The sequence below is a fragment of the Dermacentor variabilis genome, chromosome 4, assembly GCF_050947875.1.
Source record: "Dermacentor variabilis isolate Ectoservices chromosome 4, ASM5094787v1, whole genome shotgun sequence".
Taxonomy (NCBI): domain Eukaryota; kingdom Metazoa; phylum Arthropoda; class Arachnida; order Ixodida; family Ixodidae; genus Dermacentor; species Dermacentor variabilis.
The window spans coordinates 50752954-50768207 of record NC_134571.1 but is presented as its reverse complement, the minus strand read 5'-3'; the positions used below and the strand labels follow the sequence as shown (position 1 = coordinate 50768207).

Below are 15254 nucleotides of genomic sequence, written 5' to 3'. Positions count from 1 at the left end.
CGGGCAGGTAGTGACCGTGGATCCGGATCATGAGACTGAAATAATCAGAAGAATAAGAATGGGCTGAGGTGCGTTTGGCAGGCATTCTCAGATCATGAACAGCAGGTTGCCATTATCCCTCAGGAGAAAAGTGCATAACAGCTGTGCCTTACAAGTACCCACCTACGGGGCAGAAACCTGGAGGCTTACGTAAAGGGTTCTGTTTAAATTGAGGACAATGCAACGAGCTATGGAAAGAAGAATGATGGGTGTAACGTTAAGGGATAAGAAAAGAGCAGATTGGGTGAGGGAACAAAGGCAAGTTAATGACATCTTAGTTGAAATCAAGAAAAAGAAATGGGCATGGGCAGGACATGTAATGAGGAAGGAAGATAACCGATGGTCATTAAGGGTTACGGACTGGATTCCAAGCAAAGGGAAGTGTAGGAGGGGGCGGAAGAAAGTTAGGTGGGCGGATGAGGTTAAGAAGTTTGCAGGGACGATATGGCCACAATTAGCACATGACCGGAGTAGTTGGAGAAGTATGGAAGAGGCCTTTGCCCTGCAGTGAGTGTAACCAGGCTGATGATGATGATGAATGGTTTGAGCATCAGACTGTTGTGTTGGGAGACCAAGGTTCGATCCCACCATCGAACAAGTACCTCTTATTTTTTATGTGTGAGTTACTTGCAAAAACCACAGCAGCAGCCAGCAACAGCAGCAACGGTCAGCAGAAGGCCAGGAGAGTGCGAAAAAAAAATGTTAAAAGAAGAAAGAGAAAGAAAGCTTTGCTTTAAAAATTGCACAGACTACTTCGTCCTGAGTACTAAACTGTAATAACTGCTAAACAAATGCGATGTCAATGTTACAATCATGACAGCTTTAAAAATTAAACCAGCGTTCTTTTTTTGTTTCCTTTTCAGACATGTTCTGGGTCAAAGGCCTGCATATACGACTTCATAGTAACTGGAGACAAGAGATATGCTGCCACAACAAAATCTAATGAGGCTGCAGTTTATGCCGCAGCTAACGAAGTCCGTGAGCAAGGTACAAACATTGAGAAGACCAAAATTCTCCCATTTACTTGCCGAATAGCACCCCCCCCCCCTTACCTATCCCCAAGTCACTATAATTTACCACAAACAAGGTGCTCCATTTTTCTTGGGTGGGTGCTGACTGTTAGTGCTACACGTTGGCACAGATGTGAGTCACATAATCTAGTAGTCCAATATGCACAGAATCCATCACCATGCGCAACCAATCCAGTGGCTGTAAGCTTCTTTAAAAGCTCACAGTGGATTGGGCTACTTTTATCAGAAAACCTCATGCTGAGATGAATAGCATAACCAGAGTGACTCAAGATTATGTGGTTTTCAATTCAAACACATTGAAAGCCACTCATACTAGTACTGGTGAGTGCACTATATGGAATTATTTCCTGCACGTGTCAGATTATGACATGTTTTTCCTCTGACAAAAATGCAAGTGTAAATAAGTGACTCTATGCAAGTATCGTATTTAGTTGTGCAAGGCCCCCACATTTTTTTTCATGCATTTTTGCCAGGAGTGAGCTTTACACGAGGCAGGCCAGCTTAAGCCTCTAACTGCACTCAGACTGCTATGCAAATAAATGTAACCACTGGGAGCTGACTATGAACACAATTACAGTTGCAAACTGATTCTTTGGACATGGACAAGTGCCATTTCGTAGGGGCTTAAGGGAATGAAAAAGCGTGCAAGTATGCACGTGACATTTAGTGAAACATTTTTTTCCAATTTATCACACTCTGAATTGGGGGTTTGGGCCTCACATAAGGGTGAGACTTACACATGTATATACAGTACTTTACATGAGTACATTAAATAAGAAATACAGTTGAATTTTATTAAGTCAATCCCAAGGAATGAGCATAATCGGTTTGAACTTTCTGACGTTCAGTTTAAGATAAGTGCTTAACACACATGGGCACTCTATGAACTTTAGAACATAGTTGAAGTAAAACGCACTAAAAGGCAGAGACCAAGAATAAATTAATGAATGCCAGCTGCAGTTGCATGTGAATGCTACATACAGCTACCCACAAAGTGTTTAAAAATGTGTAAGATGAGAAACATTTACGATACTTTGTGGCCCAACCATGGAACCAGCAATTTTGTGGCATTATAATTTAACGTGCCCTTGAGCACTGGGTCTGCTCTATGCTGAGGTTTTTAACTACAGTCTGCACACTTAGGCTGCCAAGTATTTGAGATTTTCAGTTTCCAAATGGCTTGCGTACTATTGTTGACAAAGGAAATGCATCAAAGGTGGAAGAATTTTGTTCATGGAGCATGCACAAAGGTGCAACTCCTTTTTTTCCCGACAAACAATCGAGCACCACACATTTAAGTTCGGTATAACCGGAGTACCTGCACCACAACAAGCACAGTCTTACTGAAGTTCTTACTTCAGTGTCGCGATTTAAGATTTCTTTCACAGCTTTCATTTATCACTGACAATGCATCTTTCATCTGTGCATGTATTTTCACTTTCTGTTGGTACATTTTATGATCACATTTTGTTATTGCTGGTGTACAGGAACTTATAAATCCACTTTCATTCCCGTGTTTCTGCAGTGATCCGTTGTCCTGCCATCGACAAGCCTGCCAATGGCCGCAAGAGTGAGATTCGAAACTTTGTGGGACGAACAGTGCGATTTACATGCAATGAAGGATACCGTCTCGTTGGACATGAGGTGCGGCAGTGTAAAGAGTACGGCCTATGGTCCTGGGGCGTCGATGTCGTCTGCATCAGTGAGTATTTGGCACTATGTGTACCAACTTAACACTTCAGCAGTCACACTCGTTGTGAAACTGTGCATAATTAGGGATGAAGAAATAAAGGTGCCTACTATATATTGGATACACTGCCAACCATCATCAAGTGAAACAGACAGCAAAGATTTTTATTACTCTTTGCATTTAATGTTCTTTGCGTAACGTTTGCTTGTTTAATGTTTTGTGATACTTATTAAGTGGCCCAATTTAAACCTACATGAAACAGAACCATAGGCCTTGTAAACATACTGCAACTTCCTTCTTTCCTTTCATTAAACCTGCTTCCCTGCCTCAGTCTGTTTCCCTTCTTTAAAACCGTTTCATTGCCACTGCCTAAGAATGAGTTATGGTGCCTGCACCTTGTTTTTTCCCCATATAGGTAATTCATTGTTTTATTTTAAAGAAAAAAAAAGAGCTATAAGTAAGCAAGCTATGTACCAATCAGTCAATCCTGTTTTCTCCAGAGGTGAAATGATATGTACAAAACTAACATGTCATGATGAAATTAATTGGCAGGTAAGGCTTGTCCCAAAGTTTATTATGTGGCTCAATATAGTATATAACTAACCATGAAAGCTGCAGCCTTGTTGCCAACAAGAGAATGGGCTAAGTCAGAAACTCTGGCTGTAGGTCATAACATGCATAATTACTGGCTCTATCTTAATGGCCGCCAGGCAACAGGCACGGGCAGAGTGTATTCTTGACATCCTATTTTACTGGAACTGACATGCATGAAATGGGCAGCTCTGGTTGTAGTAGTATTCACATCAAACACAAGAGAGTGATTCACCGATTGCTTTATTTTCCAGGCAATGCCAGCTACGCACGTAAGATAGCTGGCGTAACCCTTGGCATCCTGCTGCCAATTGCACTCATCTTCTGCATTGTCTTCTTCTGCTTCTTCAAGCGCAACAGACACAAAAACAGCCACTACACAGGCTCCAACGGAGAGTGAGTTTTTATTCTGGTAACATACTCTTTGCACGTATGGGACTGGCAGCTGTGGTACTTCTAGAGGCCTGCAAGCATTAAAGGTGAACTGATGTGCTAAACTGTGTGCCAACTTTGTAAATGGTAATGACCAGTTCATTTGGAATCTGTAACGCGAATTACCTTGGGTATCATGAACTTGCACATTTTTTAGAGGGGCACTGAAGGTAAATGTTAATTTAACTAAGGTTGATCAAGTACACTTTTGGAATTGCTAATAGGCCAGTCTTACCATGAATCGAGGCTTGGTGTGACAAAGAGAACATCAAAATGGGACAGATGGTGGTGTCGCTTCGAAATTCCTCAACATCATAGATTTTCGCAGTGTCTGCAAGATACTAGTTTAATTGTTAACAATGCATTATGGAGTTGGCAAAGACTGAACCTGACAATTCTCTGGAAAGTTTTCTTCATAAAATGGCCCATGTGCACCTAAACAATACCATGGAATCTGCTATCAGACTGGCATGATCGGTATGACAGTTCAGGAGTACAATTCAGAAAGGAAGGTCTCTCCATTCTTGCCCGTTAAAACATAACTTCCTTATTTTCTAAAGAAAGGTAAATGCAGAGCTTTTAAGGAATGTTCTTACAAATTAAATCAATTGCACTTCTCTTTAGAGTCCCTTTAAATTATGAAGCTATTCAATGTGTTACCAGATTGGGGCCATGCAATGGGCCTTGAACCTCATCCCATGCTATGGGAAACAAAAAATCTGATCTTCAAGTTCCAGTCTTGGAGTGCTAAGGATGCCGCACTAGTTCCATATAGTTCCGCACTAGTTCTAGCAGGCTGTGCAGCAGCTCTGCTCTTGAACACAGTGACCATTAACTTGAATAAGTCGTAGGTGGTGTACGTGGAATAAGTCGATAGTGCTCAACTATCAACTAAGTTTTTTTGATGAGCTGGAATATTTTGTTGAGGTTTAACCGGTCATGTCCACATATGCAGTTCATTTGCATTAATTGAGAAGCAGGCTCTTCCATGCATATGCAGCTTCAAACCAAACAACTAAGAATGAAATCTCCTTTTTTTTCTTTCTCTCCTGCAAGTTTTAGTAAGTTTCCAGAGCGCAGGGCAAAGACATACCACGGTCCAGCACCAGAGAAAGTCAGCGAGACGGCAACCTGAGCACAAGAAAGCACCACCACTCGGGGACAAAAGCAGAAGAAATAGCATTTTGTACATAAGCACCCTCCCATTTCCAGGGTTGACATATGACACTTCATGAACCATGCATCTATGCCAATGGCGAAGACTTGGTGACACGTGCTAGTTTATTACATTTAGCAGAACATGCAATTCCAGAGCTGCCACATGGCACGAAGCACATCCAGGAAGATGATGCAGGTGCCAGAGGTAAGGTAATCTCGGCTTCAGCTGAAGACATTGATACCTACATCAGCATAGTGCATAGGCACTCATATTTAAGGTGGACATGTGGCTGCTCATTCAACAAATTATACTAAGATGTCCAAAAAGCATGTCCATGCTAAATGTGATTATATGTGCACTGTGCCACATTATGCATGAAGCAAATGCTCCTGTGGCCAAGAAGACGAAATCACTTGCTTAAACAACCATGGCCGCGATATTGTGGTGATGTCTTTTCCCGATGCTAAAGCCTTTTGTGCTTTTCGCATTTGTGAGTGGTCAAGAGGCCCTCCACCCGGGTCCGCCCGGGGTGCAGCGTTGAACGCTGCCAGTTACCAACGCAAAAAGCGCGAAAGGCATTAGCATCGAGAAAAGACATCGCTACAAAATCGTGGCCCATGTCAGCTTTAGGGGACCAATAAATGGTTGTTAGCAACATACATAAAGGGTACAACACACAAAATAAGGGCTTGTCTGAGTATGTGTAAAGAAACTTACTTAGGACTAGTTCAAGAAACAAGGTACTCTGCAGTACTGCAATATTTGGAGTCAATTGTGGTTATGTGTTGACAGCTGCAGTCAAGTTCAGTTAATATCACTGCTGTATGTACACATATGCCCATGAACAAACCATGGCAAGGCCAAGAGCCTGCACGTTTGAGAAACTGCCATGTAGTGTACATAAAAAATAACTGTACAACATAACATGCTAACTTTCACCATGCATACATATAGTTTTCCTTTTTTTTACATACGTGGATGTAGCCGCATAAGCTGCAACAATTTTTTTGTGGAATGTCACATAGTGTTTATGTATTTTAACATGTCAACTTTTTATGATGATTAAATAAAGTATAACACACACCATTTGTTTAATTTTTGCATGTACATGTGTCAAGTACAGCTCAAAAATACAAAACAAAGCTTAAATCACCATTAGAAGGTTCAGCATAGTGAATATTTGGCTCGCAAGCTTCTACATGAGCTTGCATAACTAATGAAATGAACGATAAGGGGCTGAGATGCATTAATGAAGTGTGTACTGGATTCAACATATAAGGGGCCTTACATTTCTACACAACTCTACCTTTTTTAATAAAGTTCTTTGTATGTATGTCTGTCTGTCTTTAGCTTTTTAACGTACAAAGGCAGTGAAAGATTAGGGGTGAATTTATCAGTTTCATACAAAAAAGCAGATGTGTTGAAAATATTGCATTTTATTTTTGCCAATAGCAGGCTACTTATGTTTATGTGTGCTTGGTATAGATTCACCTTGAATTCCAGTTTTTTAAGTGTGCACATGTAATGCTATGAAATAGCTTGCATCGAGTATTGAGCTTTTCATAAAAGCTACATAAGAAATGTGACTGAGTAAGAAGAGATTATGCAGATCCCAACCACAGTGGGAATCTGTGAATGCGAAGCTTCTCAACAGTTTCCATCAATACCGAGGCGATGTTGGTCTCACGGTGCTGGTGTAACTGCAGTGCGGGTTTGACCACAATTTGATTATGGGGCACACCATAGTGGGGGACTCCGGATTAATTTTGACCACCTAGTACTCTATAATGTGTACGCAATGCATGGAACACAAACTTTCTTGCATTACTTCTCTATCGGAATGCGGCCGCCTTGGCCAGATCGAACCCACGATCTGGTGCTCAGCAGCGCAGCATCACAGCCACTGAGCTACTGTGGTGGATTACAGTTCATCTTCAGGAAATGATGATGCAAACAACACATAGGCACATTAGGTACGGTGTTGGCGAGGGCTAGTAGGTACATACTGAAGTCACAACAGTGCGAAGGACGGGACAAATACATAGGTGAAAAACACGATTGACGTAATCTTAGATGGATGTCCATGTGCATTGCATGGCTGGGCTGCAGCAAATGATACGAACTGTCTTGCACTGACGTCATGATTACATTTCCCTCTTTTGCATTTATACCCCGTGCTTAAAATGAAATGAACTTAAGTTACAGATCAGCACCTTGTCATTCGTGTTTATTATCTCTTTGTACCGTCCTTTGCGCTGTTATAACTAAACACAAGAAGGACAGACAGAAGAAGTACTGTACTTTGACTAACTTTATTTGCTCATTAGAGCCCTCAAAGTGCAATTCAGGAGGCATTAGTCGTCATAAGCTTGTGAAGTGCCGCATTTGAGAAAATTCTTAATTTTGAAGGAGTTCATGTGTGTAGCCAAAAGCAAAACCATAAAACACTTCGCTGTCTGCATATACCAGCAAAGGCTGAAAACCTGAATAGCAGGCTATGTCACAAGGCTGCGTAAGTATCCAGCGTTTTCTCAGATCCTGTGGTTCGTAAACTTTTGATGCTGACAGGGCACATAGCAATGGGCTACTTTGAAACTTGCTCAGAAGTTGCTTTCTCAGTTCCTTATTTAGAAAACCATTATCTTCCAAAGTTGTCGCTAACATTTGACTGCACTGCAATGTTGCAACCAAGTGAGTTCTTCCATTATTTCTTAGCGTCAGCTGATGCTTCAGCACTAACTACGTTTTCCTAAATACTTATGTATACCACGACAGGAACATAAAAATACATGCCTATATACAGTCTATACAGATACACAATAAGTGGACACGGTCACCTGCTGCGCAGTGAGGGTTGTGCATACAGTGCATCTTCAACATCAAGAAGCCCAGCCATGTGTACTATAAATGCTTGCAGAAAGGCAATCCCTTCACGGGTGACTGAACTGCAATAAAAGAAAAGGTCGTAACTTGTTTGTGGAAGCAGAAAGCATGTACGACATGAGAAATACAGGATGGGTGCTGAAATGTTCTAGGCTGGAGTGATTTATAGTGTTTTAGGCAATATCCCTTAACATACTCGGAAGAAGAACCCTTGTGTGTGGCTGTATGCCAGTTTTTGATATTTTAATTGGAATCTTTTGTTACTTTTAGAGAAAATTTATGCAGCTGTCACAGCAAAAGAACATTTTGCCAATTTAGACTTTGGGCAACACCGAATGTTTGCAACTAAGTGTGATGCATAGAAGCAATTTAGAGCACTTGTCTGTTCTAGACAATCCTGAATAAAATAGCTGTGGATGCCGCCACTGGGAGGTCTACAATCACACTGCATAAGGCACTGGTAATATAAGGAACAGCTTACTGAAGGCCCCAAACAGCTTCTTTCGGTTTCTTTCTGCGTGTTACCTTCATTGTTTCGCATTGGTTTGCCGAAAGGAACACGAAAGAAAATGTCAAGCAGTCTACTGGCCACAAGAGCCGAGTGCAACTTTAGCAAAAGGATGAATCTCCTACCCTGCAATACACATACCAGGCACTTCAGTAAGTTCAGCGTTTAAAATGGCAAAGCTGTGGGACAATGTGCCAGCTTACAAATCTTTCCAAGTTATTGACTTCCCTGAAAAAAACCAAGATTATCAATCATCTGCTACATCATTAGATCTTTCAACATTAAAACATTTACTTATTCTATATCAAGAAAGTAGTAAAGAATTAATTATCACAGGCCACTTTAAGGGGTTTGCCATAGCAGAGCATCCCCTGACAATGACAGGCTTCATGCAAGGGGGGGGGGGGATTTTTTTTCTTAGAATGTTTTTTTTTGTAGTCCCCATTGTGCTTCTGCGTGAAAAGATAACAATAGATATAACTTCAAGTCACGTACACAAATACACAATACATAACAGAAAATGCAACATTGTGATGTTATAGTAAAAACAGATAGTATAACATTAAATGAACTATTGAATTATGGTTAGCATCTTTTAATTATTGAAATGAAAGAGAAAGGGAATGTTAGCAAGAATGAATGACCACTGATATAGCCAACTCCAGTAAGATTTTCAGATAATTTCGAGCAGTAGCAAGCAGAAATTGTGCGATCCGAGACAGGCTCAAGACCTTGTCTCTGCTGACAGAGGTATGGAAATAAAATGTTACAAATTGTTTGGCTTACCTGACTAAGAACGGCTGCGGGAAGCAAAGTGTTGACATGTATTGGTCCCGCAGCTCTCTCACAAACATAAGGTTCTTGAGTATGGTGGAATTTCTGGCCTTGTCAATTTTGGTGAACACCAGCTGTTAGAAAAGCCACAACCACCAAATTTAAATAAAACTGTTGTAATAGCCAAATTCTTTAGAGAGTTTCTCTTTAAGTGTCTTTAAGTGTCTCTTTAACTAAAAGGACACTAAAGAGTTTATGTTAGTTTAAATGGATAGTCTTTCAAAAGTGCATTTTTGACAAATTCACAGTAATAGATTGGTTATTAGAAGAAAAAATGAAGGCAAAAGTTTAATTCATTGAATTTCGCATGAGAACCCCAGTGCCGACAAATCACTGTGACACCATGGATTTCAAAGCATTTTATATATTTGGGCCAGCTTGGCTCGGTGAAGGTTCTTGAAGCTTGGCAAGTTCAGTCTTTGGCTCTCATAGAATTGTCAATGCAATGCAATGCATTTGCACAGATAACATTTAATTAAGCTCTGCTAGCTGCTGTCAAAATATGTGACATCATGGCAAACTGGTGTGCAAACTTGATGAAAGTGTTGCCACCAGTCTCTCATTTTTGCACATTTTCTGGCTTAGCAAGCCTCTCAGCATGATAAGAGTGGGCTTTTTAGTATTGCAGAAAAGTAATTTATTAATACAGCTTAACTTTTTTTTCTATTTAGAGTTCTTTAACATCAGACACTCCAGATGGAGGAAGAAAGGTCTTACAGCATACGGTGATCTTAGTGTTTCCAGCATCTCTATGGCATCTTGGTCATAATCTTGGAAACCTTGTTCAGCATCCATTACAAGAAATGTCCTCTTCAGGCTACAACATACCACAGTGAATAAAAAAGATGCAAAAAGAAAATTCTATATACGAAACAAGTGCAGTGTTTATAATGCAATAAGTGAAATCAAACACAATATGAAGAGGCCTGTTCAATGTATAAACAGCACTTAGCAAATAGGTTCATTGCTCGGACAGATATTGCAAGATTTAGGAAGCTTACTTTTTCCGACCTGAAAGAAACTGTGATGAAAAGAGGGCAAAGTCCTTCGGCTGTCTGAAACCATAGCCAGGCATGTCGACCAAGCACAGCTTCTTGCCAACCGCAAAGAAATTCAACGTTTTTGTGTGTCCCTGAAATACAAGAGTGCTGCTAATTTGAATATACTGATGGATGATGATTGATGGCACAGGAAAAAGTGAAATACTGAGGGAGTGAAAGAAACAGATTAAGAGAATTTATAGCACTGTTGGCATGTTCCTGGTGTGGCATGTTTTGGAAGATTTTCAGTGATAGGTATTACATACTCTTTTCCCAATTCAAAATGATCTTGTCATTGATGGTTATTGCTGATATTGCCAACCTTTTCAAAAATTAAACTGGGTGTCAATGTTGATGCACAGGTGCACATGTGTAGATTCCTGCAGTGGTGTCAAAGTTCACAGAATTAATCACAGTCATCACAGGGACACCACAGACAATCGCAGGTTTATAATAAAATGAATATAAGTTTATCCAAGGGTCTATTAAGGTGCCATATTTATCAGTACTGCTCTAATATAGATTCGCAGTGTTTTTCTTTTTTCACATTGAGGACACAAACTCAAGAGTTGTATCTAACAAAGTCGGGTGTCATTTTTGCATGATGAAATGCTTATTTACAGCTTCATAGCAAAACCAGATTACGAAAGAGATGACCCAGTGATTTCACACACCACAGGAACATAGATGCAATGTAGCGCAGTTGTCAGAAGCATGCAAAGCTTTAGTTGCAGCAATGCAGACGCAACCACCAAAATCAGTGGCTATGGTGTTAGGCTGCTGAGCACGAGGTCGCGGGATCGAATCCCGGCCAAGGCGGCCGCATTTCTATGGGGGCGAGATGCGAAAACACCCGTGTACTTAGATTTAGGTGCACGTTAAAGAACCCCAGGTAGTCGAAATTTCCAGAGTCCTCCACTACAGCGTGCCTCATAATCAGAAAGTGGTTTTAGCACGTAAAACCCCATAATTTAATTTTTTTTAACCATCAAAAGAGACAAAGCTCTTGCAACACCAGAACTATCTTCATACAGTCACGCGGCCAAATGTACGTCTAGATAATGCCTCAAACTCAGTCATGGCCCCTGCTGTTAAATTTTCCAGTTGTTACTATGACAGGGTTCTGCTTGACAGCATTTATGGACTTTAGCCCATCCTGTCAGTTGACCTGAAGTGGCATAACTTTTCAAAAAGACACCGTCATCAGCAAATTTCGGTGTGTCAAGCACCGAGAATTAGTGGATAAGAGTGACACCACTGCGAGCACTGGCACGGGTACTGACATCGTGTCAAATATCTTGCGATGCAAGCCTGCCCGGGCATGTAGCTGGACAACTTGGGCTAGTATAAAGAAGCAATTCATTTAGTACAATTCTATTCCTTTCGTATCATCCACTGTTTCCGAACTGCCAATCTTGGTGATAATGTAGGTGGAGTGATACTAGGGCCACTGATGAAGGGTGAAAATGAAAGGATTTTCAAAAGAATCCTTACATTATTGTAGCCTTTGTACCACATCGCCTATAGGACTAACTATCTGGTATAGTACAAAAGTAAAAGAAAATGCCTCCCTGTCACTGATAAGTGCTCAAAGCGGGCACTCAATAGTGAAAAATACAGTACTGCACAGTACAGTACTGTATACAGTACAACTGCTTGTACCATCATTGGAGGACTAAAGCATAAGACGGTGTTATTGTCAACCAAAGTATTTTACTTAAAGCGCACAAAAACAAGGACACAAGAAAGGAAGACCAGACAGGGCTAGCACTCGTCCTCTCTGGCCTTCCTTTGTTGTTTCCTTGTTTCTGTGCGCTTTAAGTAAAATATGAATTCTTAGAATCTCGCCCAAATTTCAGTTCTTGTAAGGGTATTATATTGCTGCCTTCTTTCAAAGCGCGTTTAACGCATGTCACTATGTGTTGGTACAAAACTGATATTTGGAACTTTCTGGGTTGGTGGAGGGCCATGACCAGATTTTCGATTTTCGATGTGGGAAACTGTTCTGGATGTTTCGCCTATCTGATTCCGCCGTTGGCCTCCTCAGAGTAGCTCCTTAGTGGATCATAAAGAAAATAAAAATTGCAATGGGCAAGCGAACGAAGCGGCGAGCACTCACTAAAGGAGGCAGCGGTTTTTTATACTCACAGGAGTTTTAGAGACCTTGACGTTAACTTCAGGTGCCTGAGAAAACATGGCTTTAAGCAGTGACGACTTCCCCACGTTGCTTATTCCCATAATGGCCGCCTGAAAATAAATCATGAGCAGAATGTCATGTGCAGAAGAAAGGCTGGCTCCGACGGTCCCCGCCACTGTCTGGTACCGCGATTTGAAACGCTTTGTGCGACGTTCTCCTGCATATGTGCAGTATACTAACTGAACTTGATGTCCGGCTATGTGAAAGCAAGTTATGGAATTCCTATTACTGTGAAAGCAGGAAAGAAAAAATAAAAGGTCAGCAAATCTTGAGGAGCGTAGACAGTACGCCCAGTGTAGCGCAAACCTTAGATCAAATCGTAATGATCCCAAACAAAAAAAGAAAATACAAGTGCAATTACAGGTTAATTAATAATACGTCACCTCGGGCACATCGTGTTGGGGGTACTGCTCAGGACGTACAGCTGACGTTATGAAAGAAAGTGAATGTTTGGGTCCGCTGACGAAAAGGTTCTCGGCTGCCTTCATTTCGGCGACACTGGGGACGAAAGGAGCTTCGTTTTCACCAAACAACGGCACCTGCAAATGCTTTTGCAATTCATTGCACCTGTTTCTGTACGGAAGTTCTGCTTTCTTGGGAGCTTGCTTTGCAGAGAAAGATCGACACAGCTTAAAACTGGAGCGCATCATGTTGTGCTGCAGAAATCTGCACGGGCGCAGCCATGTTAGAAAGGTTGCCAGGTCAGATCGCCTTCCGCGCTGGAATTGGTGTGTCGTGCCTCAAGCGGTGTACTCACTCTGGTAAAAAAAATCGCTCACATGGATAAACATAATAAGGTTTGGGCCCACGGGTATCACATCAATGACATAACACGCATTTCATGACGTAATTATCATGAATGACATAAATGACATGAACTGGTCGTTTCTTGGTCGTTTCTTTACTGGGTATTGATACGATCTCGACCGGGTGAGGTGGGCATTCACCGCAAGAATCAAAACGACGACGAAGCCGGCCATCGTGATGATGAAAAAAAAGTAGAAAAGATTGTATTGACTTCATTGGTACATGGATGTGACTCTCCTCCAAGTCTCGAGCGGTTCTGATTAACACGGAATCCAGTACGGCCTTAAATAACCCTTGCCTGTCTCGTGGCCATCGACGTCTTCTGCGGAAGTATTAGTGCTTTAGTCAGCTTCTGCCGTTGAGCTTCCGTCCTTCGGTTTGCCTTCTCTTCCCCCATCCTTGTGTCAGATCGGGGAAAAAGGGGTGACGCCGTTTCGGAGAAGAGTGCAATTATGTCGACATGGGTGCGCCCGCTTGAACGCTTCTCACACTTGACAGGCCAATAATACGGGAACTAAGACGGCCTTAGTTACCCCTTGCGGTGTTGTGGTTTCCGACGTCTTCGCAGGGAGCCTGTGGAAGCATTAGTGCATTCGCCAGGCTCTGTCGTTGACAGCCTCTCGCCCTTCGGTTTTTCGTCTCTTCGTGCATCCCTTTGTGTCAGATCGGTGAATAAAAAATTGGAGGACGCTTAAGCTTCACCTTCAAGAGTGGAACGCGACAGCGTTCCCGTTGACCCGCCAAAGGGTGTAAGACAATGGGCTACGGCGCAGCGACTACGCGCCCCGCATCGGACGCGGTGAGCGTCGAGCAACGCAGCGTTCGGCGCGACAACGAAATGTGCGCCTGAGCAAGCGACGCACGCCTGAGCCTTAGAAACAGCTCGTTTCTAAGGCAACACCGCGTTCACTAGAGGCGCTTTTGTACCGCTTTGAAGCATCTGCACGGATAAGTCCAGTGTTGAAAAAGTAGTATCGAAAATAGAATTTGGCAGCGTATCAGGAGCGCGAATGAACTCCTCAAAAAGTTTAGGCTTATGGTTTGGCTCATGGTGCTATACACCAGAACAGTTTGCAGGCGTTAAGTGGACTGATGTCCCGCCAAAGTATCTTGGCGTGCCGCTAGACGCATATAAATTAAGCGCACACTATTGGAAAGAACGGGTTTCGGTACTGCAAAGTTACGCCCAGACATTCGTTCCACAACGACTTTCTATTTTTGGGAAAGCCGAAGCCTGCAATAAGTTCTTGGCAACAAAAATTTTCTATGTATTGCAAGTTATCCATTGTGCTAGACTATACATCCAACGCTTTCTCCGTATCTTTGCAACCTTCGTATGGTCTTCAACTTTTGAGCCCATGAAGCGCGATAATATCTTTAGGCCTGTTAGTGAAGGTGGGCTGGGCTTAGTACATCTTTATGTGCGGCAAATAGTGTCTCGTTTCTTCTATTTTCGCGATACTTCCCATCCTGTAATTCGTTCATACATGAAAGTCACACTTGTTAATGTGTTACCTGATTTAGTTGTTTCTTCAAGTTTTTCTTCGCGCTTATGCTTGTGGGGGTTCATGCAAGAAGTTTACTTGGCGGTTCGTTTCCTGACAGTTCGGTTTTCCACTGAATACTTGTATTCTGTGTCGCGCAAAACGTTGTACAAAGACTTACTATCCATGCTATTTCCGCCTCCACTTTACCAATCAATATACATTAAATTGCCAGGCCGCGATGTGCTAAAGCGAGTTCGTAAAATGTATTTATCCCCTTGCTGCAAAACATTCTTTTATAAAGTTCATAGTGAAACCATACCGGTTAAAACATGGCTACAAAAAAAGGGTATCTTTGTCTCTTCTGTTAACTGTCGCCTTTGTGATGTACCAGAGACAATTGAACATTGTTTTATTAGCTGCACCGACGCCATCCTATTTTGGGATGTCCTCCAACGGACTTTAAAGAAAGACTTTGAGATTAACGCTCATACTGTGCGATACCTGCTACCAACCTGTGATAATAGTGCGCCTTTCGATATGTTTTTTGTAATGGGAA

At 41.9% G+C, this 15254-nt stretch overlaps 2 protein-coding genes across 5 annotated transcripts in view; one reads left to right on the top strand and one right to left on the bottom strand.

Annotated features, from left to right (window-relative positions):
• mesh (sushi domain containing 2 mesh) overlaps window positions 1-6028 on the top strand; it is a 50611-nt gene extending 44583 nt beyond the window's left edge. For 2 of the 3 annotated variants that reach the window (XM_075688975.1, XM_075688976.1), the window contains 4 exons: window positions 903-1026; window positions 2596-2772; window positions 3606-3747; window positions 4840-6028. In XM_075688975.1, the coding sequence (XP_075545090.1) occupies window positions 903-1026; window positions 2596-2772; window positions 3606-3747; window positions 4840-4918 (522 nt within the window). In that variant the 3' untranslated portion in view covers window positions 4919-6028. The remainder of the gene's footprint in view (window positions 1-902; window positions 1027-2595; window positions 2773-3605; window positions 3748-4839) is intronic. The other variant, XM_075688977.1, reaches the window with a different exon arrangement.
• Window positions 6029-7237: 1209 nt separating this feature from the next.
• LOC142579104 (GTP-binding protein 8-like) lies at window positions 7238-13108 on the bottom strand. Of its 2 annotated transcripts, XM_075688979.1 has the most exons (7): window positions 12972-13100; window positions 12788-12902; window positions 12356-12454; window positions 10169-10299; window positions 9885-9984; window positions 9120-9241; window positions 7238-7887 (listed from the first exon to the last, which is right to left on the bottom strand). In XM_075688979.1, the coding sequence occupies exons 1-7, from the start codon at window positions 13052-13054 to the stop codon at window positions 7776-7778; spliced, it is 762 nt and encodes a 253-aa protein (XP_075545094.1). In that variant the 5' UTR covers window positions 13055-13100; the 3' UTR covers window positions 7238-7775. The 2 variants fall into 2 exon arrangements, with proteins under 2 accessions (XP_075545094.1, XP_075545093.1); XM_075688978.1 differs by having other exon boundaries at window positions 12788-13108.
• Between the last annotated feature and the right edge of the window lie 2146 nt (window positions 13109-15254).